This window comes from Tachypleus tridentatus, chromosome 13 (genome assembly GCF_004210375.1).
Source record: "Tachypleus tridentatus isolate NWPU-2018 chromosome 13, ASM421037v1, whole genome shotgun sequence".
Lineage (NCBI taxonomy): Eukaryota > Metazoa > Arthropoda > Merostomata > Xiphosura > Limulidae > Tachypleus > Tachypleus tridentatus.
Window position 1 is genome coordinate 257,028,234 of NC_134837.1, and position 25,322 is coordinate 257,053,555.

At 35.1% G+C, this 25,322-nt stretch overlaps 1 protein-coding gene across 1 annotated transcript in view; it reads right to left on the reverse strand.

Moving 5' to 3' along the window:
* The window catches only part of LOC143236524 (transcription factor 12-like), a 69,706-nt gene that overhangs the window by 22,601 nt on the left and 21,783 nt on the right, over positions 1-25,322 (reverse strand). The window contains exons 6-8 of the mRNA XM_076474823.1: positions 5,418-5,502; positions 1,810-1,958; positions 135-147 (exon numbers count right to left, since the gene is read on the reverse strand). Coding sequence (XP_076330938.1) covers positions 135-147; positions 1,810-1,958; positions 5,418-5,502 — 247 coding nt within the window. The remainder of the gene's footprint in view (positions 1-134; positions 148-1,809; positions 1,959-5,417; positions 5,503-25,322) is intronic.

Below are 25,322 nucleotides of genomic sequence, written 5' to 3' on the forward strand. Positions count from 1 at the left end.
TGGCATTCGGTAAAAGTCTGCGGTATGCATACTTTGATTCCCCACCAATTCAAACAGGGTTAGAAGGAAAATTACTGAGTTACAGCCTCATTGAAATTACATATTTCCAAAGTGATTCTTAACTGTGTACCCACATCCATCCAAAGTCTGAATAAAGAAAATTATAATGGAAATCAACAGATCTTTAAGAGATTCTCCTTGTTTTACTTAAGTTAATAATTACAGCAAAAAATGGAACATGCACTTCTTTGTTTATGGTAAAAAAGAGTTCAAAGCAACACACAAATTTTAAATCAATGTTCAACCTCAAATATCATTAATTAAACACAAAAACACACACAGTTTATAACTAACATTCCTTCTGTGAAGGTGTCAACCACAGGTAGTATCATGAAACATTTTAATATTTGAAACATTCATCCATCTGGTTTGGTAAATAAGTCAAAGAATTGGTTGTCTAAAAAAAAGTGAAATTTTAAAAAAATTATGATGAGTTGGATTACATCACTGAATCTTTTTGTTGGCCTATTATTACCTTACATGAGACTTGAGGAGTTCATATTTCATAAACAAAATTATGAGTTGGATTACATCACTGAATCTTTTTGTTGGCCTATTATTACCTTACATGAAACTTGAGGAGTTCATATTTCATAAACAAAATTATGAGTTGGATTACATCACTGAATCTTTTTGTTGGCCTATTATTACCTTACATGAAACTTGAGGAGTTCATATTTCATAAACAAAATTATGAGTTGGATTACATCACTGAATCTTTTTGTTGGCCTATTATTACCTTACATGAAACTTGAGGAGTTCATATTTCATAAACAAAATTATGAGTTGGATTACATCACTGAATCTTTTTGTTGGCCTATTATTACCTTACATGAGACTTGAGGAGTTCATATTTCATAAACAAAATTCAAAAACAAATGTATAAAATAACTATCTCAACAGTCAACATTTTAACCATATAGCTATCCACCATCAAAATAATAAAGAAATAGCCAGACTGATGAGAGTCAACAACAAACATAATGGCCAGTTTCAAGATTACACTTTTCTATAATTTAGTGAGAGCATAATTCTAAACAAAGGAAAAATTAGCACTTTCTGCCAAACTTCATGTTAAATAATAATTGTTTACATACATCACTGTCATATTTGTTGTTTCACATCATCGATACAGAAACAAAAGCAGTTTAGTCCATGACACTGGTGACTTTCACATGGAGTACTTTGAAACAAACTGATCTTGAAATTCACAACATAAGGGGAAATACTGAGATTCCAAACTTTGACCACAAAATGTTTACTCTTAATTTAAACATTACAAGAACAAAAGCAAACTAAAACCTCACTCATGTATTGCATCAGTAAAGGCCTTGACACAACTGACCAATTTTGTGAATTTTAACATCAGTTTAAACCCACACAAGTATATGAATTTTTACAATAATGTAATAAATCAGGGGCTAAAGCTAAGTTTGAAATTACAAATTTTTTCAGTGAAAACAAAATTTTAAAAATATTCCACCACACATTCAATTACCACTAAGTCTTTAGAAATTTACACATTTATATCTTGGAAAAACTCAGTGCATACTTTATTTATAAATACTTTTAAAACAGAAATTTTACAAGGAGCAAATGAAAAGTCAGTAGTAATTTAATTTTTTTTTAAATATCAAACAATTTCTGTTAGGATAATATTTCTCATGTTCTTATCTTTGGTTTTTAATGCACAATGATGCCTCAAACTGTTTAGGCAAAACTACAGGAGGAATAAAAAAAATCCTATACCATTGTTTCTGAAGGAAGATGTGTGGCTGAAAAGGCAGACAGACTGGAAGGGAGATAGGATCCTGCATTAGCCATTACTGCTGATGGATATGATGATGACTGCAGGTTAAGGCTAGATGACCATGGGTCAGCACCACCATTTGGAGCTTCTGTTTGAAGAACAGAGTTCCAACAATGTTACAAACAGTCATGGTCTATGTGTAATACGTGATACACACTTCCACTGGGGAGAGGGTTAAACAGCTACGTAACTTAAATTTGTGCTAGTTTTCTATTTGCACAACTAATACACAGTACATACAATAAAATTAATTCTCTTCAAACACCACACTGTTCAGAGAGTGGAATGGTGCTATGTACAATATCTCTTTAATCTAAAATAGTTATATACACAAGATTGACTTGAATACCAAATATAAAAATAAAAAACTTCATGTGTAAGTATAAAAATATTGCATGCATGTGTTCTATTACACACAAAAACTTGAAAAGCCTGCTAACTTTTATGAAAAATTATAGGTGCCTTGGGCTCATGGATTCTACCAACACTAGATAACTAATTTATCACAGTCCATTTAAGTCCAAGTTAAACAGTAGCATACTCTGTGGCTAGTCCAACTTAGGTTGTAAGGAAGTTAGTTAGGAAGAAGTGTGGTCTGTAGCCAGTCCAAGTAAGGAAAAAGTGTAGTCTGTAGTCAGTACAAGTTAGCTTACTCAGAAGTTAGATAGGAAGAAGTGTTCTCTGTAGTTAGTCCAAGTAAGGAAGAAATGTGCTCTGTAGCCAGTTCAAGTAAGGAAGAAGTGTGCTCTATTGTCAGTCCAAGTTAGATTACTATGAAGTTAGTTAGAAAGAAGTGTGCTCTGTAGCCAGTCCAAGTAAGGAAGAAGTGTGCTCTGTAGCCAGTTCAAGTAAGGAAGAAGTGTGCTCTATTGTCAGTCCAAGTTAGATTACTATTAAGTTAGTAAGAAAAAAGTGTGCTCTGTAGCCAGTCCAAGTAAGGAATAAGTGTGCTCTGTAGCAAGTCCAAGTAAGGAATAAGTGTGCTCTGTAGCCAGTCCAAGTAAGGATGAAGTGTGCTCTGTAGCCAGTCCAAGTAAGGAAGAAGTGTGCTCTGTAGCCAGTTCAAGTAAGGAAGATGTGTGGTCTGTGATCAATCCAAGTGAGGAAGATGTGTGGTCTGTGATCAATCCAAGTGAGGAATAAGTGTGCTCTGTAGCCAGTCCAAGTTAGATTACTACTTAGTTAGGAAGTGTTCTCTGTAGTCAGTCCAAGTAAGGAAGAAGTGTTCTCTGTAGTCAGTCCAAGTAAGGAAGAAGTGTTCTCTGTAGTCAGTCCAAGTAAGGAAGAAGTGTTCTCTGTAGTCAGTCCAAGTAAGGAAGAAGTGTTCTCTGTGGTCAGTCCGAGTAAGGAAGACGTGTTCTCTGTGGTCAGTCCGAGTAAGGAAGACGTGTTCTCTGTAGTCAGTCCGAGTAAGGAAGAAGTGTTCTCTGTGGTCAGTCCGAGTAAGGAAGACGTGTTCTCTGTGGTCAGTCCGAGTAAGGAAGACGTGTTCTCTGTGGTCAGTCCAAGTAAGGAAGACGTGTTCTTTGTGGTCAGTCCAAGTAAGGAAGACGTGTTCTCTGTGGTCAGTCCAAGTAAGGAAGACGTGTTCTCTGTGGTCAGTCCAAGTAAGGAAGACGTGTTCTCTGTGATCAGTTCAAGTAAGGAAGATGTGTGGTCTGTGGTCAATCCAAGTAAGGAAGATGTGTTCTCTGTAGTCAATCCAAGTAAGGAAGATGTGTTCTCTGTAGTCAGTGCAAGTAAGGAAGAAGTGTTTTCTGTAGTTAGTTCAAGTGTGGAAGGTGTGTGGTCTATAGTCAGTCCAAGTGAGGAAGAACTGTGCTCTGTTGTCAGTCCAAGTTAGATTACTATGAAGTTAGTAAGAAAGAAGTGTGCTCTGTAGCCAGTCCAAGTAAGGAATAAGTGTGCTCTGTAGTCAGTGCAAGTAAGGAAGAAGTGTTCTCTGTAGTTAGTCCAAGTAAGGAAGGTGTATGGTCTGTAGTCAGTCCAAGTAAGGAAGGTGTGTGGTCTGTGGTCAGTCCAAGTACAGAAGTGTGTCCTGCAAACAAGAAAGCTTGATCGCTTTTCATCCATCTTTTTTTTTTCCACAAATATAAACACATTAGAAAAGTCGGTCGTTCGGATCTGTCTCCATAATAAATAACTACATACAAAACACACCTTCTGTGCTTTATTAGTTCTGCTCTACATTTAAATTATGCCAACTTATATTTTACTATACTATATTATTTACCTTTTAAACCTAGATATGTTTTGTATTAATCTCAATTAGGAAAAAAGAACTCATACTCACGAAACTTAAAAAAGAACACCTTATATAAGAACAAGGAAATACGTTTCCTTTCTTTTACCAAACTTCTTCTTAAAGTGTATATATATTTGCAGAACTAACAATAATCAGAATTCATTTTCCATTATTTCCAATACTACCGTAGTCAAAATACTACTAAACTGGAGTTGCCTATACAGAAAAACCAATCAGTGCACTCTTAGATTCTTTTGAGAGATAAAAGTTAAAAATTCTTAGTTTAAAACAACCTTCCTACTGAATAGTTTATTAAAATTAACTTCTGATCAAAATAAACTACCAATATAGTAATCTAGACCAAATAACAACAATACAACTGTAAAAATATGATTTGCAGAGTAAACGGTTTAAATATTTAGAATATTTTTGAATTTTCACTAAAATAAGTACTCTTACTTTAAATGTTAACAGATTTTTAAAATGTTATTTATAATATAAATTATTACTACTAAAAAAAATGCACATAATACTTGATACCTAATTAAATCTTAAAAATAAAAACTCACTGTACACAATCTTTTGGTGTTATCTCATTCTATTAATACAACCGTTTCACTCTAAGTAAAACATAAACGAGCGTCCACACACGATAATCATGAGCAGACGAACATTTCAATTTACAACAAGTTTATGATTTCAAAAGGAAATTTATTCTATTTTAGTAAAAACTATAACTGAATTGAAAGAAATACCAATAAATTTGAGAAACTTAATTAACCAGAAGTTGAATAATTTTAGCTTTGTAGGAGGTATACACACACACAAATGAAGCAGTAGAACATAAAACATTTGTATAACAAATTTTAATTAAATATATTAAATTCTAGGAGCAAAATTTGAACATTATTTTTTAAAGTCTTTATCATCTAACAATAAGTAGAGATTTGACACTCAAAAACAAACATACTATGCAACCTAACTTACTGATGCATGTTTACATTGAAAAAAATTACCATGTTAATGTAGACACAAAAATATAAATACATTTTGAAAATACTTACCAGGAATTAAAACTACAAGTTGAACCATTAAATATTCCACAGTTTGTATTTTTACATCTCTGATGAAAAGACTTTACGTTAGTCCCAAAGAATAAAATAATAAACATGAATTTTGTATTCCAACAAGTTTATCTGCATGCTTGAAGAAACATCTTATTTCATATGAAGAGCAAAATAGTGATGATAACAAAGTTGGTAAGAAACACTGAATGTTATAGTAATCTAACAAAAGACTTACCCACAAAATACGGTTCTCCGTAAATAGTTGATTTGGGTGCTGAATACTTAGGCACATCATCTTCACATTCAGGTCCACCATATGGCTGAAAAAAAAAACAGTTCAACTAAATAAAACCAATGCACATAAGGTATACAAAACATATGTTCTAATAAAATGTTTTTTGAATTCCAGAGTACACAACATAGTTTTCTCAGAACTCTCTTTACAGTAAATGAATGCAATAGGTTCTTTGTTTATTTATAAGCTAGTTAACAGCCCTTGGGAACTGTTACAGAAATATATAAGAGAAACTAGGAAACATTCCTTAAATACATATTAAGGCTGGAAGCATTAATACATGATGAAATCCAATATCATAGCTTAGCATCTCAGAGTGACAACTAAACATCACTTAAGTGTAGACTACACAACAACCAGTTGTAAAGGGAATGAATTACTATATTATAGAATTACAAATGAATAGCTCTTAAGTGTTGCCTATATAACAACTAACTGTAAAAGAAAGAAATACTATATCATAGAATTACAACTAAGTATTACTTAGGCATTGACCATATAACAAGTAATTGCAAACAGATTAATTGATGAATTACCCTACCATATTTACTGACACTAGTATTTCTGAAATGAATTAACTGTTATTCCAATTTTCATTAATGGATATCAAAAATGCATTTTGATAACCATGAAAATAAAAATAAGAAGTTCTAATATTATTTTGAAAAAAGCACAAGTTAAAACGATGTACATACTCATATGTTAAGGAATTATCATTTGTTTCTTTGATATTAAGCACAAAGCTACAGATGGCCCATTCAATACCAGGGGTATTGAAACCCAGTTTCTAGTGGCATAAGTCTGCAGACATACTGCTCCACCACCAAGAAGTCTTAAGGTATTAAGTAAGCTATGACAAAAAATGTATATATTCAAGTGAAATACACATTTATTAATGTTTGTGTACAGTGTGTGTGTGTGTGTGTGTGTGTGTGTGTGAGAGAGAGAGAGAGAGAGAGAGAGATGGGGTAAAACTTTAGTGAAAACTGATTAAGGCACTCAAACTGTAAATAACACACCAAAATTTTAATTAAGTGAAAACAAATACAAATATAGTTTGTTTTTTACCCTTTTATCCTGGAACTTTCTTGGAAGAAATAAACACATCAGAAAATACAAACATCTTGACAAGAAACAACAGCTATCATGCAGCCTACTTAGAATTAGTAAACAAAGAAGCACTTGTGTTGGGAATAAAAATACTGTAGAGGTTGTGATAGTCAATTGGGTAATCCTGCATCTAAGAGCAACCAATGTTAATGGGCAATTCACAAAGCATCCATTAGGCTAAATGATCCACGTAATGGCTTTAGCTGCTTCCTGGTAGCTATCCATGACAATAAAACAAGTCAATTACGTGGTTGCCATGGGAGAAAATATACTAAACACAGATGCTTGGCGTGAGAGTTATGTGAAAAAAAAATTAAAACAACAACAAAGAATAAATTATCGAAAGGAAGCTTCCAGTAGAGTAAAAATATAATTTAATAGCAAGCCAGTGAATCTGTTGATTAATTTGTGAACACATATCCTGCACGTGAAGTTTATTGTCATGAAGCCCCAGCAACTTTCTTCAGGTAATGGTTTCTTCTCCAGACTCCAATTAATAAACCTATTCCAGCAGTCCATTATTGACAAAAAAAGTTCATTAGCTCCGAGTTAAACTATCCACTCTATCGTCATCTTCCGTTCATGTACTCAAGTGAAACAACACATATCCCTGTCCCCAATAAAAAGATCACGTGACTTGCCATCTCGTCACGAAGTTAATCGAAACAGGGCTGATATACGTCTTTAAATTGCACGTTGTGTAACTTTTCCTACTGATATAAATAATCGAATATTCTATTTTCAAATACACGACCGGCTTCACGATTATATTCACAAAGGTGCGACACTCAGCAACGTTTTTTTTTTTTTTTGATGGGGCGGCAGTATTCTAGCATAGCAGCTCATAGAATGGCACTACGTTTTCTGTTTTTTTCTAAGTACAAACTTTCAACTCGTAACTCCATCTTTTGATCGAATAGAGATCTAATTACAATTTTAGACTTTCAATTGATGCATTTGATCAGACCCAAAAGTCTCGCAGATTTCACCTAATCCTCTTTAATACAATTTCAATTTGAGGGTAAAGTGGGATAGATTCTGATACGTAATAAAACTAAATTGGGTATACCAGCGCCCCACACTTGGTATTGCTGGTACACAAAATGTCACATAGATTAATTTACTCTAAACATGTCTATAGGAATATCAAGTGCCGCGGCTAATGAAGATTCCCTCTTCATTTTCTCAGACAATATTAACAAAGAATTTAAAAAAACCAAGCTAAAACAGCAACGAAAAAGGGACATCCAAGGTGATTTAATACGTTAGCGTATCTTTTTATTACAATCAGTTTTACTACAAGTTCTTAATGAAGCCACAATGAAGTGCTAAGTAGGAAGAAGTCTTTTTAAAGTTCATATTTTTACTAGCTTTTTTTTGTTGTCAAAAATCCTCACATCCCTCCAGTATCTATTCACTATAAATGTTAAAAAAGATTTAAAAAACGGTAAATTATAAACTTTATGAATAGATTAGTTGTGGAATGATGTAATGAATACGAAAACGTGGGATAAACAAAACGCGAAAAAACCCTAACACTAGCAGACGACATTATTCACGCACTCAAGATACATTTACTACAATTATACGTAAAATCGAACTTAAAAATACGAAAATTGGTTTCAGCGAGTATTAAACCGTCAAAGTTATTTACGTAATATAACCACCTTTGACTTTTAATGTGAGAAGAAGAAAACAATGTAAGAAATGTTCTGTGATATAGTTGTGTTTTACCTACTCGGTTACCAAGAGCAACATATTCAACAAGACATCTGACAATCGAACAATCCAACACTTACATCTGGAAGGTTGCATCATCGCGGTTGAAAACATTATTCGAATGACGATTTGATGGAAAAAGTTCTTTGAAAAGAAATACTAGCATGTGTTTTCACGTACACTGCTTTGTTATACATATAAGCACATTAAACTTTGCTTTAAGTATTTGTCATAGTTCGTCAACAGTAAGACCATAGTTTGAAGACACGTACACTACACAAACGACTAATAAGTGAAAAATAGCTTCCAATCAGAATAGGCTGTGTACTTAGTGTGACTCTAAACATTAACCTGGCAATCAATCAGTACAGCTAATTAAATACCTTTCTCACGTATTTAATCATAAAGGCTTAGGTGTATTGTTTTTTCATTTGGGCACTCTCGCCATTAAAGATATGTTTGGCCGTAAACCCAATAATACAGGGTGTTCGGAAAGTGCACTTATATATTTATTAAGAGACATGTTTCAATATAGAATACAGGAGGTAAATATGAATGACAATTATAAACAATGTTGAAAGTGACCACCGTTGGCATCAATACAGGACTGGATCCTTCTTATTTTGTTTTAAACACCGCCATCAGTTGCTGGCTTGAAATAGACTGAATAAAATATGATTACAAAACTGCACAGTGACTTTCCGAACACCCTGTACATATTATAAGGAGTTCGGCAAGCTTAGGAGTTTTAGGTTAGTCCTAAATACAAATTATAAGCTAACAGTGCAAATCAAACTTTATAGTACAAGTTAGGCGTGAAATTACAGTAAAATAACTATAACTATATTTGGTGTAGTAAGTAACATACTAATATTATTAATAAACAGAACAAGATGTCATACCATAATCATTTATGTATATATTTTTTGGACACTGTCTCTTATTACCTTTAACAACACTTATACAGAGGTACTCTGTAAACCCCACAAGACTAAATAATTTGTGTAAATTTAACAATTAACGTCAGATGTTTTATACACACAAAAAAGTTTAAAATTGGATACCTTACTTTTGTCATGGTACAAACAAAAATCCATGCCCGTGAAGAAACAACAGAACAACTGTTTGTTTTTTAAATTCTGCGTTAGCTACACTAGGCCTATCTGCGCTAGCTGTACCTAATTTAGCAGTGGGAAGACGAGAGGGAAGGCAGCTAGTCATCACTACCCACCGCCAACTTTTGGGATACTCTTTTTACCAACGAATAGTGGGATTGATCGTGACATTATAACGCCCCCACGGTTGAAATGGCGAGCATGTTTGGTGTGACGGGGATTTGAACCCGCGACCCTCAGAAAACAGATCGAGAGTCTTAGCCACATGGCCAAGCCGGGCCTCGATTAACTTTACTATCCAACACAAGAACTGACAAACCAGAAAGTTCATGTCTCAACTTTCTCTGGCCATGTACGTTGATGTTTTTAGAAATACTAATACATTCTGGCTAGTTTACATAAAACATTTCACCGTCAACAAGCAAGCGCACTTAGAAAGACGTCCAAAACCAGAATACTTCGGGTCATGTGTAGACCCAGAGAGTACTTTTCACGTGCCTGCAAGAATGAAGTTTACAATAATTTCATTTAAATACAAATTTATTAGCCTAATATTAATAACCTTTCAAGTTGCTCTGGGTCCTATTAGGCCCCACTTTTCGTAGGAGTGTTAAGTGCACGTGATGACCACCCAAATTACTATTTTGAATTACATCTTACATATTTCCAAAACGAAATTTCAGAATGTTAATCCACTCATAAATCTGTACAAAAACAATAAACTCTGATGCTTAAATTCAAGTGTACAAGAGTCTATTCGAATTTTAATCTACAATTATGTTCTAAAACAGCCCTCTTCAAATTACATCATGGCCGACCAAGATTCTCAGCTGAGGCACGTTCGAGATCAGACATCTTACAATATTTTACGGCTGTGGGAAAATTTTGCAATCCGGTAAAACCTTTACCCATTTATTATAATAAGCAAACAACATTTCTCAACGTATATTACACACACGTCAATTAAATGAAACCGTCAATAACAATTTGTACACGTGTATGGCAACCTACGTACGGCCTCTGTAGACAACATGGCCATAACGTACCGACTCGGTGCGACGTCGATATTCGGCTTCATTTTACGGTCCGAAGTTCGTTAGCCAATCACAATTCATGTTACATTGTGCTTCTATTACGGATGTCAGGAGAGTGAATCACTTTCAACATTGACAGGAATATAGCACTTGCAATCCCTAACCCTGATCTACTCACTGAGAAAGTAAAACATATTTCTTCAGAACACAAATTAAATGCTTGAGGTTTGATATATTTTAATTGATTAAAACACGACTCACGTAAAGAGGTTATTTGTTATTAAGCACAAAGGTACTCAAAAGGCTACCTGGGCTCTGCCCACCACGGGTATCGAAACTCGGATTCTAGCACATTAGAAGAAGTAAAACAGAAACAAGATTTTGTGGGCAACAATGAGTAATTCCATGAGGTTTAGTTTGTTTGAATTTCGCCCAAATTAAATAACGTATAACTTTGGAGCACCAATAAATGCACAAGTAAAGCCCGCGATTATCGTGACGAACCTAAACACGCTACAACTTACCAGCTATAAATGATCCGGGTTTGGAATGACAGCATGAAAAAGGTCTGCTAACAGAACGTGGGACAAACTGTTCAGTGAGCTAATGTTCTTGTAGAAGAGATTCCTTCGAATCAATAAAAAAATCCTACGATACCTGCAGGCAGCCTCAGAATATCGACTACTGTTTCCCTGCAAAGACGACCAACAAATTACCGTTTTGCTTTTATTACCCGCGATATGCCACGAGGTGCTTGGAAAAGGGTGCACGGGTGCCTGTGTTTCAGTTCACGTGTCTCAAAAACTAAAAGAAAATTTTACACAAGATGGGGAGTCATTATGGTACAAAAGTTTTTTCCAAATTTGGTCTGGATCGCTTTGAAGCATTTGTCTTTTAATAACTGGGGAGGGGGGAGACATTTTTGCGGTTTTCAGCTAGTAACTGTAAAGTGTGATTGGATTTGTACTAACTTTCACGTGCACATTAAGGTTGAAACTCGTCACACTACAAAACATGATTCGAATCGTTGATCATTCTCGATCTAAGAAGGATTTTGTACGTTTTCCAAGGTGAAATTGTATGTTATATAAATTAATATAAAAGCATGCAATCTCAAAAAGGGGGGAGGTACTTTATCTAATTTTGTTTGTTTGGTTTGTATTGAATTTCGTGAAAAGCTACTCGAGGGCTATCTGCGCTAGCCGTCCCTAATTTAGCAGTGTAAGACTCAAGAGAAGGCAGTTAGTCATCACCACCCACCGCCAATTCTTGTGCTACTCTTTTACCAACGAATAGTGGGATTGACCGTCACATTATAACGCCCCCACGGCTTCTCAAAGGGCGAGCATATTTGATATGACGGGGATTCGAACCCGCAACCCTCAGATTACGATTCAGTGCCTTAACCACCTGGCCATGCCGGGGCCAGTAATTTTTCTACTATTACTCTTTAGTACATGGGGACGTAGCAATAAATGTTTATAAATGTATGTGTTTATAAACACACAACATCATACGTCACCTACCCTGATGAAGCTTCCAGGTTCAATAAGAAAGCTAAAAATTCACAACACAGTGAAAGGAGTTGGTACAACCATTTATTACTGAATTTATTTCATTTACTTTATGGCGATGGTTGTTCCTGACTTTATTTCAAGCAATATTTTATTAAATTCTTACATTTGGATATTTAAATATAAAGCATGTTTATATTTTAGTGTTATGTATGTGAGACATTGATACCAAGAACAAGAGTACTGGACATGTTTAGGCTTAAGGACAGTACTGGACACGTTTAGGCTTAAGTTCAGTATTGAACACGTTTTAGTTGTAAGCTAAGTACTGGACATGTTTTAAAACATTTCCACTATTGAACTTACACTAAAACATGTCCATTAGTGGAAATGTTATAGCTACAAGTTCAGAAGTGGACATTTATTAGCTTAAATACTGGACATGTTTTAGCTGTAAGTTACGTACTAGATATGTTTAGGCTATAAGTTCAGCACTGGGTATGGTTTAAAATAAAATTCCTACGTTGCATTACAAAGTCTCGTAGGGAAGCACGTTCCCAAACCTCTTCATATCCCCCCCCCACTGTTATATGAAGCTTATTACATTTCAAATTTCAAAGCATTCTGGCACTGCAGGAGTCACTTGAGAAACTGGTCTCACAGATTCTTTCACACAACTGTACTTCGATACACCTAACTTCGTCATTCGTTAGCGTGAATCAGACACAACAGATAAAGTAATCGCAAACTCCAGACGTGTCTCAGACACTGACACTTTCATTTTGTTTCATCATCAGTACGACTTCAATCATGGTACGAGCCATCAAAGGTCTGTCCCAGGGGTAATAATACAGATCAACTGTTCACCCATTACGTTACTGTCGTTATGTTCACGTTGTATTAGTTTATAGTACATTAAACCTCAACTGTTATAATAAAACACGAACTGAAAACAGAATCCCTCTAGAACTACTTTGATTTGAACATAGAAATAGGCAGTTATCCCATTTGTTTGGTTTGTTTTGAATTTTGTGCAAAGTAACAAGAGGGCTAACTTGGCAGAGAAAGTAATACCAATAATTACAAACGTGCCGTTTTGGGTAGATTTTCTTTTCCTTCTAATTCTAACACGCATGCTTTTTTTGCGCATTTTTATATCTGTACAGCCTCAACAGTAAGTAGTAGAGATTTTAAAGTGTACTTTGAACTGAATTTTAACGTCCTATTAGGGTTTTGTAAAATTCTTTGCGTTCCCTATTACTACTGTGGTTCATTGTAATTATTATTCGTTACTGAAAATAAAAAGTAATAACATTGCTATTGGATATTAACAGAAAAACAAATATTTATATTCATTAATATGTTACTTTCGTTACAACCGTCTGTTATTTAATATAAAGAGTATGTATTTTTCTTATATCAAAGCCACATAAGGCTATCTGCTGAGTCCTCCGAGGAGAATGGAACCCCTTATTTTAGCGTTGTAAATCCGTAGACTTACCGATGTACTAATGGGGGACTAGTACAGAGATCTATTAATAATTAACACAATAAATATTCTTTATTTAAAAACACTCGGAAATCGTGAATGCAGTCAATTAAGATCGGCGACACCGAAATTCAAATTACTCGCATATTCACGTGTCGAAATGCACAAAATAATGTTTTTGTCAACAGGCTCTAAAGTCTCTAAGCAACTTCGTCACTTACAACCACGACATGATACATATTATTTCTCACCATTTTTAATTTTCAACTTATAGCAAGTAAGGCGATAAATCAAAAATAGAAGGGGAACAGAGAGTACTAAATATGTTTTTAGCGACATCTAGCGATTATCGAAACGAAAATTTTGTAGCTTTAAAGATATACAAGGAAACAAATAATATTACTCGTCAATCCCCAAAGCAGTATTACCGTAATAATATTATTAGAATATTAGGGATTCACAGTTACGTATCCCAAGATACACGTAAACAGACTAAACACCAAGTGTAGTGACGTCATCACGTTTTACTGGTTTTCAGAGTACAATGAGAAACATCACTTGGAACTACAAGCCTTGACACACACACACAAACAAAAAAGATGAAGCGTTACTTGACAACGCTATTGACTGGTGACTGAGGCATACTGAGACCCCTGCACCTTCTGGCCTCTTTTAATTAGCTCGTCCACTGTTCCATTAATAAACACAGACAAGTTGCTTGAATTAGAATTCGGAGGGCGTGTGCTACATTATACACACAGAGCTATACGTCTGTTTGTTTCTTCTAATATTACGAACCTGCGAGAAAAACTCAAATGACAACCGTGTAGACACATTGTTCCTTGACAAATATACCAGTGAATTTGTTGCTTTTAAATGTTTAACCTATTCTACATACACAACTCGCCTCGCAACACACATGTAGCAGCAGGATATAGACCAAACAGTTTTTTTTACGATATTAAAGCAGACTACCAACCCAAAATGTATATTAACAAAATATCCAAAGACAATAATACACTCTGATAAACAAAATGTATGTTACCAAAATACACATAAAATATCCAAAGACAATGATACTCTGATAAAATAATTACGCAAAACTGGTTTATTTTGCTCGTCGTTTCGATTTTTTATAAAATGTATTTATGTTTATGTAAAGGTTGAACTTAATGTACGTATTTAGGCCTAACCTAAAACTCTTACGTTGGACGAACCTCGTGACGTATTATTGGGAGTACGACCGAAAATGTCTAACACTGAGAACACGTCAGAATTTATACCAAAAACATCGGTAGTGTATGATGCAGCCAAAGCAACCTGCAGGACATCTTGTGTGTTACGAAAAGAACTGACAGCGATTTTCGACTTTCTGTAGCTCGGGTTGTGTTAATCGGAACTATCACATATTTTCAGTGGCTGTGCTATACTGGGCCTTTATTTAACATATCAATGTCAAAGCACTCCATTATAAAATACACAAGATATAAAATCTTCAATTTTGATTGAATTTTTTCCTTTGATACAGAAACTTGGATACGGAAACAAACTTATATATATACACGCACACACATTTTTTCTGTTTTCAACTTTAACCAAAATATAAACCAAATTTTCTAAGTTATTGCACAAAAGCTGCTCAAATCGAACTAAAATTTTTGCACAAGCTTAGGCAAAGAGTCACGTGAACTATCGGTTTAAATATTTTTACGATAGCTTAACCTCAAAGTGAGCCGTTTTTAGTTTTTTATCATTTGGATTAAAGACGGTTGATATAGAGCAGCAAAACAATAAGGTGAAAGGACGTGTAGGTATATAAATATTGGTCAGGTCAAGCAAGCTAGAATAGCAGTTTCTAGCTCAAGTTTATAAAAGAACTATATGGCTGGTTAGTTATTATTCACTGCCAACTTTTAAGCATAAATTTGCTAAATTTTATGGAATTATCCTAATTAAAGAGAGTGTTGCATCACGTAGCTTAAGCAATTAGCGTAAATAATGATGTTTGATACAGCTGTATCCAATAAATGCGGGTGATGACATGAAACGTAATTAAATTCCATGGCGTTACTATAGAGGAAGTTATTACCACTGTTTCAGAGAGTAAAAACCACAACCACATATTTTAAAGAATCTGGCGGATTGTTAAAGTATAGGTCTAATACAAAAAGGGCATTACTTAAAAACATATATCCTTCTCATATATATGTAGTATTAAGCTTAATAATGCTGTATATATAAAAATAAAATATGGATCATATGCCACAGCGTACGTTTTCTATGCGGAACATTATAAATTATTACTTCATATAATGATGTTTCAGTAATAAAATAATTACACGATACACGAGTTTATCCTCTAGTTATATACAAAAATATATACAAGTTTATATTTTTAAAACAACAGCAACACACGTACAACATTGGGAAAAGTTTTATCTTTCTAATTCCACTGTCACAGGACTACCGGTTTATTGACCATTATATTCTAGATTCAAAAGTATGATATAGCACACTGTTAACTGAAATGAAGTCACTTAGCATATACTGTCTGGTTCTTACATTTCTTTTGTTTCAAAAACACAAACTACAAATTGAAATTGATGGCTTCCAAGTCGTTTTTTACTACAAGTAATTTTCTGAAACAGTATTTAAAAATTTTAGAAATGGTTGAAAACTAAAATATATTGCGATATACGTCACAACGTAGAGAATTTAAAAGTCGTAAATATACCCTCTGACACTCCCTTAAAAATTACTTACTTAATTGGTTTGGTATGGCATCTCATTGATGTAGGAAGCAACTTGTGTGTAGTCAGTCTATTGTCACAACTGACCAATGTGTGAAAAGCATATCATGTCTAAAGAGGTTTGGGAACACACCTGCCCCCCAAGGAAATGTTTTAAAATTTAATCTTAGAAGATTGAATGTGAAGCCATTTTAACGAAACACATTGCAGACACAGAATGTAATGTGTTGAATTGAAATAAACAAGTTTTAACACATACGTTGTAGCTAAACACATGCCAAGAAAAAGTGGTTAGGTCATGGCTTCTTACGGCTCAGAACTTTATTAAAATCTAGATTCACGTAACTAGTTGCGATATATGTTGGTTATAAATATTATTACGGCCCCCACCTCAAAGCTTTAACCTATCTACCGTTCAAAACAAAACAGAGAAAGCTGTGTTTCTAAATTCCACTAACCACAACAGAAGTCAAAACTTAATAAAAACAACAACGAGGTTATCTCCAGGTTCACTGTGCAATGTTTCAACATATTTACTAAGACAGTATTAACACTAACACATGAAAAGCAACTGAACCAAAATCCAGTAAAGTCTTTTTGTGTGTTTGATCATTATTTTGTTTGAACTACCAATTTATGGTAAGATACGAATGTTACCAACACACGGAGTCGATACAAACACCAAATCATAAGTTATTCTTAACCTCCTAAGAAGCATATAACACTGAGAAAACTCTGATAAATTACTCATAACAATCAGACATTACATTTGGAATTACAACGGCTACGACGAGTCATCCGTAACTTAATATACGAGTAGTAATGTAACAAATGCTACTATGGTCATCTATAACATAACACGAGTAGTAATGTTACAAGTGCTATGATGACTTATCCGTAACCCAATAGATATGAATAGAATAACAGGTATATTTAAGGAATAATAAAATGTAAGCTGGAAAGATTAATCGTGTAAACAAGTTCAGCATTTATCCCAAAACACCACTTCATCAAATAACTTTAAACTTGACAATTTGTATTTTCTAAAAAACTGACCTCCATTTCCAGAAGAAAAAAACAAACCCACAAATACATGCTAACTGCTACAAGGACAATGTATAGTGTGTTTCTTTAGAGCAAAGTCACATCGGTTTATCTGCTGAGTCCACCGAGGGGAATCGAACCCCTGATTTTAGCGTTCTAAATCCGGAAAGATATAAAAAAAATTATTTTCAATATACTTCCGCAGTAATCAACTTTATAGAGGGCGATAAACGAGCCGTTTTTACATGTATATTAAAACTTAAATAGCAGATTTGGACAGATGAGAATAACTCGTTTTAAATATCGTTTGTTCACAATCGTAGTCAAATATACGATAAATCTGAATTGTTATACTTCTTAAAAAGTGTACTCAACATAAAAGTATTTAAAACAGCACAAAAATGTGCTTCAATAAACAAACAATTTTGGCAAGTACCACCCACCGTGATAATTTGTATTGTTATCAACAGATATTTCCAGTATAAGATGTATCAATGAGTTATGTACACTGTTTAATGTGCGTTCTTTAAAAACATACACGTGCTGTTCAGATCTGTTGAATGTCATCCATCGACACATCCAACAATAAAAGGGCGTCTTCTCAGAAATCACCCATCTCGGCTGGCTGATGACTGAAATAGCTCTATTATCCAAGTTTCTCTTACCCATTCCTTCTTTTAACATATGCTCTCTTCAGTTTATCCCATACATGCATAGTTGGTGACCTTGAGTTTTTATTCCACAGGCAAAACGAGTCCGAGAAGTATGGGCTAATAAAATGTTAATGCTGTATTCGGGACATAGCAGTCTAGCTAGCAAGTGAGCACGTGACATAACAGCTGGAGAAACTAATGCATCCTATCTGTTGGCTGTAAGTTAACTTCCCTCACCAACGTATTTTTCTCAAAGGTCATACGTGTGTAGAGGTCTGAAGTAGTGGCCTATAATCATGCCAGTTTTCTATACGTTCATTTCTCATCAGAATCTCATAAATATACTCCAAAAAAGAACGAGCGAATGTTTCGGTTCCATCAGACACACGATATAAGAACGGGATAATAAAACTTACTTACAGTCATGTTTACACCCCCCCCCCCAAAACGGTTTTTGTTTGTTTGTTTGTTTTGAATTTCGCACAAAGCTACTCGAGGGCTATCTGCGCTAGCCGTCCCTAACTTAGCAGTGTAAGACTAGAGGGAAGGCAGCTGGTCATCACCCCCCACCGCCAACTCTTGGGCTACTCTTTTACCAACGAATAGTGGGATTGACCGTCACATTATAACGCCCCCACGGCTGAAAGGGCGAGCATGTTTGTGCGACCGGGATGCGAACTCGCGACCCTCGGATTACGAGTCGCATACCTTAACACGCTTGGCCATGCCGGGCCGTCCAAAAAAACAAAAACAACACAAAAAAAAAGGTCTTATGGCTGTGTACTATCAGCTCTTTGTGTACTTTACACACAAAACATATTTATTAACAGAAAATTTTGGCTATAATTATCTTATACATTAGTTCTTAATCAAAGTAGTTGTTAAAGTGGTTCTAACTGTTAACCATTGATTGTTGTTGTACGCAAATAGTTCTCTCTGCATTCTGCTTTGCAAAGAGCCAATAGGGTGCGGTCGCCCAGTTAGGCTTACCTTTAGTGGACTTTTCCTGTGCATATCTTTCCTAATTTAAACACTTAACGAAATGTTTTAGTAATACTAATTTACAAGAGTGTAATAAAACAATAATTAATAGTTATTATGGTTGAAACACGAATTACTACTTTTATACTAAGCGTGTCAAAACGACCCACTGCTGTGCCACAAAACTGGTGGATCAACAGCATAGCTGCTCTGAGATCCAAGCCTTGATGGATCCGTTTTTTTTTACAAGAAAATGGAAACATTTCTCTCAATTTATAATTACGCTGAGCATTAACATGGTGGCTCTTTTATTGTTGTCGAAATTTCGATTTTATTTCTGGTTCAGCGTGTTAAAGAAGAATCAAAAGGAAATGTTCAATAGCCGCGGCACTTGAAATTATTTTAGGCAGGTTAACAGATTAATTCATGGGACTTTGGTTTCTTCCCCCTCATTAGTTATATTTTTGTGTTCTAGCAATACTCAGCAAGGAGAGGGCGTATACCCGATTCGATTTTCATAAGGATTTCTTCCAGTTTACCCTCAAATTGAAATTATTTTAGGTAGGATTATAATAAATTAGTCTATGAGACTTTGGTCGTGGTCAAATACATCAATCAAAAGGGTTTGACTTCTTCAGTTCAAAATAATATTTAGGCCTCAAATCGGTCAAGATATGACGGAGCTTGAAAAAACAACAACAGAGACTCGGAATCATTCCATGAGATGTTACGTCACGTATATAATGATTATTCTTCAAAGCAATTTTTGGCTTCGGTTTCCATAACCAGATGGTAGTATTACAGCCATAAGTCCTTAGACTGGAGTAACGAATTATTATATTATTACCCTAACCAGTCTTTATGTCACTTCACACTTCTGTGCTCGTCGTTTCTGTGAGTACCACGACCATTCTTAACGTATATCTTATTAACTCTAACCTGTAACCGCTTGACTTGAAAGTACAACTGTTAATTCAGTGTAAATGAAATTCCTTAAAGGGGAGAACAAAAAAGGACGAAAACCACGATTTAAATTTTAAGCCCTTTCGTTTATGAGCTCGTGCCGTCAGAACTTAAACACGAGAGTGCACAGTGGCCCAAGTCTTTTGCTACACGTGGAAACAAAACGTTCACTGGAAGTGTTAGCTATGGAAGATGGGAGAAATGCATATGTGAAATAGTGCATTCATTTACTGTACAAATGAATTTATCTCGGTGCGTCTTTTCTGTCATTTTAAGTTGTTCAACTGGTATACGTCATCATTTAACAAGTGTCGCCGCGTGAGCTTACTGGCTTCACTGCACCTGCAACGAATATCACAGTTAACCGCAGGTGTTCGGTTTATCTAGCTAACGTTGTGACCTACAACTATTAGTTGTATAATACCTGGCGCACAAGCCTAGCTCGTAAACAAAACGCATAAAATACAATACATAGTGTCATCCTCACGGCTACATTATCACTTTACAAAAATCCTTTCATACGAACGAAATAATTTATTACAAAAGTTGTAACACAGAAACAGAGATGAAAATTCAAATTCAGAGTGCGCGTGGATCTTATCAAATTGTTCGCCGGTGGCTTAGAGGTAAATTCGAGGGTCTATAACACACACACAAAAAAACGGAATTCGATCTTTGTGATTGGCAAAGTACAAAATACATACTGTGCAACTCTTTGCGTAAACAAACAAACGTATCTACTTATTAAAAAAAACAACAACACGAACTACAACGAACCCTCCGAGCTTTCATATTTGTATAACGATAAAAAATAGCAAACGTATTTATTCATGTACGTGTACCTTAAATATTTTAATCTATTTCACAGTCCAAGACACTTGGACTGGCACTTTTATTATCTATATTCTTAAACATCGTGGGTTATAACAGAAAGAAACAAATGAGAGTTACATGATTTAAACAGAACCCATAAATGCGTATTTCTGCAGTAATAAACAACGCTTGTGAAAAAATACTGACATCGACTCCTAAGCTGTATTCGATGATATAACTATATTATTTAACTTGACGGATGTTAACTACTCGAGAGCTACTTGCGCCAGCCAGTCAACATCACCCACCGCCAACTCTTGGGCTACACTTTAATCGAAAAATTGGACTGACTGTCACAATAAAATGTGTCCATGGCTGAAAATGCCAGCACATTTGTTGACGAGATTCGAACCCGCTGATTGACAGTTGAGCATCCTAACTATGTCAGATATGAATGACTTAAAAATCTGTTTTTAACAAAACTTTAAACTAACTTACCTTCCAATAGCGTGACGGTGCCTAACGTGAAAAATGTTTGAGCTCTTAGTCTGGGCTTTCATTTAAATTAAAAGTATAAGAAGTCAAAATTTTTTAAATATTTTGCACCATAAAATTTACTTCCATATTTACGATACTGTCAAAATAAGTATGGTTGGAAAAGGTCCTGAAAAGAATCTAGAATAAAACCCGTACGGCCCCAAGCAGTCTATAAAAACATTGCTCAGGATATAAGAATCGTTTTGACTTGTCCGTAACCCATTTACAGACGAGCTTGTAACCTCTTCCTGCCTCTTGAGGCACTTCTTCTGATCGCCGGTCCTGTTCCTTAACACTTCTACGAAAAGACGTTTCTAGTCCTGATTTCTCCAAGCCCGTTCCCCTGGCTGTGGTTTCGCTAGATAGTAGATAGGGACAGTGGGAATCTCGTTAATCCATTCATTAATGGATTTAAATGGCAATTTCATTTAAATACAAAATTATTAGCCTAATATTAATAACCTTTCAAGTTGCTCTGGGCCCTATTAGGCCCCACTTTTCGTAGGAGTGTTAAACATAACAGTAAACATAGCATCATAAGTGTTCCTTTCAAGAGAAAATATTTCTTTACGATCAGGAGAATATACTTCCTCTAGGATCAAACAAATCAGTGGTTTGTTTGTACAAAAATACATTCTTCCCGATCAAATAGATCGGTATTAGAGAAATATTTCCTCTGTGCCAAACAGATCAGAATTAGAAAAATATTTCCTCTGTGCTAAACAGATCAGAATTAGAGAAATATTTCCTCTGTGCTAAACAGATCAGAATTAGAAAAATATTTCCTCTGTGCTAAACAGATCAGAATTAGAAAAATATTTCCTCTGTACCAAACAGATCAGAATTAGAGAAATATTTCCTCTGTACCAAACAGATCAGAATTAGAAAAATATTTCCTCTGTACCAAACAGATCAGAATTAGAAAAATATTTCCTCTGTGTCAAATAGATCAGAATTAGAGAAATATTTCCTCTGTGCCAAACAGATCAAAATTAGAGAAATATTTCCTCTGTGCCAAACAGATCGACAAACAAAGTATACAAACAACCCTCAAATTCACTTTTCTTACATGTTTAATGTAGGATTTCCCCGTTACAACCTCAGTTTATATCCAAATTCAACGTTAAATCTCATAACGTTATTTTTTTTTTTACCGTACAGAAATCTTCACTGTTTGTGAAGAGGTTCCTAAATTTTTCATTCTTGAGAAATAATAAGTTCTAAATAAACTGATAAAAGCACTTAATAAGGTACCTCAATATTGTAAAATTATCATTATGACACAAAGAAATTACAATATTTATCGTACAATTCACAAGTTGATGGATATTGTCTTTTCATGTTTCGGTATTCCAATGATTTGTTTCGGAAGTTCAGTAAAGCTACAAAAACGCTACATCTTTCTGATTTTAAACTGATATTCTTGTGGGAAAACAGCTTGTCAGAATACCCCAGTGTTTTAGTTGCTATCCTATATCACCGCATATTCGTGGGTTACGTCGCAACAAAACTGTGCGCACTCCAACAGCCAGCATCTATTGTTGTTTGTTTTTGAATTTCGCGCAAAGCTACTCGAGGGCTATCTGCGTTAGCCGTCCCTAATGTTTTAGTTTACGTAAAGAGCCCTCCTCCCTTGTAGCTTTTCACGAAAAAGGATAAATATATGAAATAACTAAACAAATCTTCCAACCTCACCATTTTCATTACATAAAACAGAACACTGGGATATTTTTAGGCCTAACATTTGATGCGAAAACATTTTGTGATGAACGAGAAACAAGCGCATATTTCGGCTAAAAGCTGAGTACGAAATTGACTTGATATCCATATTCATTAATAGGTACAGAAGGAAAATGAAATCCATACCTTGTAGCAGAAGCCGGGTGACGTTCCGTGGATAGCGTCCATTGGGTTCGGCGACGCGTCATTGTACGCCTGGCGGAAATAAAGCTGCGCGCGATTAGTGGAGGTCACGTTATCCCAAGGGTACATTCTGACTCGGCCACGTGGTGGTCGTGACGCACTGGCCAGGTTGTGATGAGAAACAAAGTAGCATCAAAACTGAGCCGAGAACGGTCCACAGGACAACGGATTATTCCAATAAGGTTTGGGGAAGCTGGAGTCTTAACGAACACCTACACCGAATCTAACAAAAGACTGATCGAAAGCGCGCGCCGAATGCATGTTACTGATGACAGAAGACGCGCTTCCCCAGGTTTACCGTAACACGCCGTGTATATTTTTCTTCTTCTTTTACGATTTTTGGAAGTTTTAAACCATCCATAGAATAAGATTTAGTGTTTGTGTCACGTAACATATCCTAAACCGCTAGTCGCACCTGCTATTAAATCGTTTCGATCCCAGGGTTTGCACACGTATCAAATTTTTTACCTCGCCCTTTGGTGAACTCTGTTATTTTGCAAAAGTACTTTTTACAGGGATTTCCCGAAAGAACGGCGCATACAAAATAAAAGACAAATCGAACGTAACAAAAGCCAGTGTTGGTCATCGTAGACAATTTGGTAAATAAAACAAACAAAAATATATTATACTGCACTTTTATGACATACATCAGTAATACATACATTTTAATTTCGTATGTTATATTTAACCTGCCAATCCGAAACAGGAATGAAGCCCAGAGGGCAAAATGGAGTTTTAAAAATCAGCTGAATCACATAAATTCTCCTCATGACACTTCAGAGTTCGAAAGGCACACATTATATATATAACACAGTCACAGTACTCTGTCGTTTAAAATAATGTCCCCGAAAGTGTTCAGCTTCAACGGTACATAAGATCAGATATAAGCGACACAAATGTTTTTATTTCTTGCTATTGAAGTTCGTATATCACGCTATGTTGTAACATACAGCGTCCCTACTTCTTCTCGTAATTCTCGGCATGCGCACGTTTTACTGACGTGACGACAATACAGATTTCAACGCTAAGTATCCTTTATGTGACGTCATTTGTCTTCTGACTGACTGACTGACTAAGTAACAGACAACACACGACTGTAAAGGGTTGTGTTAAATATGATGATCCCTCCACATAACCTTCAGCCCCCTTTCGGAAAAATAAGCTCGTACCGTGAAATTCTAAAAAAAATAAAAAATTAAACTGTATCAGTAAAGGCTTAATAAAATATCAAAGTACTTGTTTGTTCACGAGAAGATAAAATCACTCAAAACGAATCTGAGCAAGAAACAAAATCAGTAATAACTGAAAGACGCACTTTGTTTAGAGTTTCGCGCAGAGCTATACCAGGGATATTTACTCAAGCCGACCATAATTCAGCAGTGACAGACTAGTGGGAAGGTAGGTAGTCATCACCACCAACCGGGAACTCTTGGGCTACTCTTTTTCACTAATGAATAGTGGGACCGACTGTCAAATAATAACGCCACCACACGTCACTGTATCAGTACTAATGACGTTACCATCAGTACTTATCACACTTTTTTTAGTGCAAGGTTAAATAATAGACTATTCAAGCTCTGTCCACTAAAAGTCCCGAATTTTAGACTTAAAAGTCTGTAAACTTACTTCTGACCGGGGAGAAGGGTCACAATCTCACATCGTTACAGTAACCTTCCTTTGGTTGGTAAAGTTAAAAACAATTTATTTGGTTATAAATTTCAAATGATAGCATTTATAAAAACAAAACTAGGATTTCAATAGACATCACTTAAAGGAAGGCAAAAAATTTGGTTAATAAAGACATCACTTAAAGGAAGGCAGAAAGTTTGGTTAATAAAGACATCATTTAAACGAAGGTAGAAAGTTTGGTTAATAAAGATATCACTTAAAGGAAGGCAGAAAGTTTGGTTAACAAAGATATCACTTAAAGGAAGGCAGAAAGTTTGGTTAACAAAGATATCACTTAAAGGAAGGCAGAAAGTTTGGTTAACAAAGATATCAATTAAACGAAGGTAGAAAGTTTGGTTAATAAAGATATCACTTAAAGGAAGGTAGAAAGTTTGGTTAATAAAGATATCACTTAAACGAAGGTAGAAAGTTTGGTTAATAAAGATATCACTTAAACGAAGGTAGAAAGTCTGGTTAATAAAGACATCATTTAAACGAAGGTAGAAAGTTTGGTTAACAAAGATATCACTTA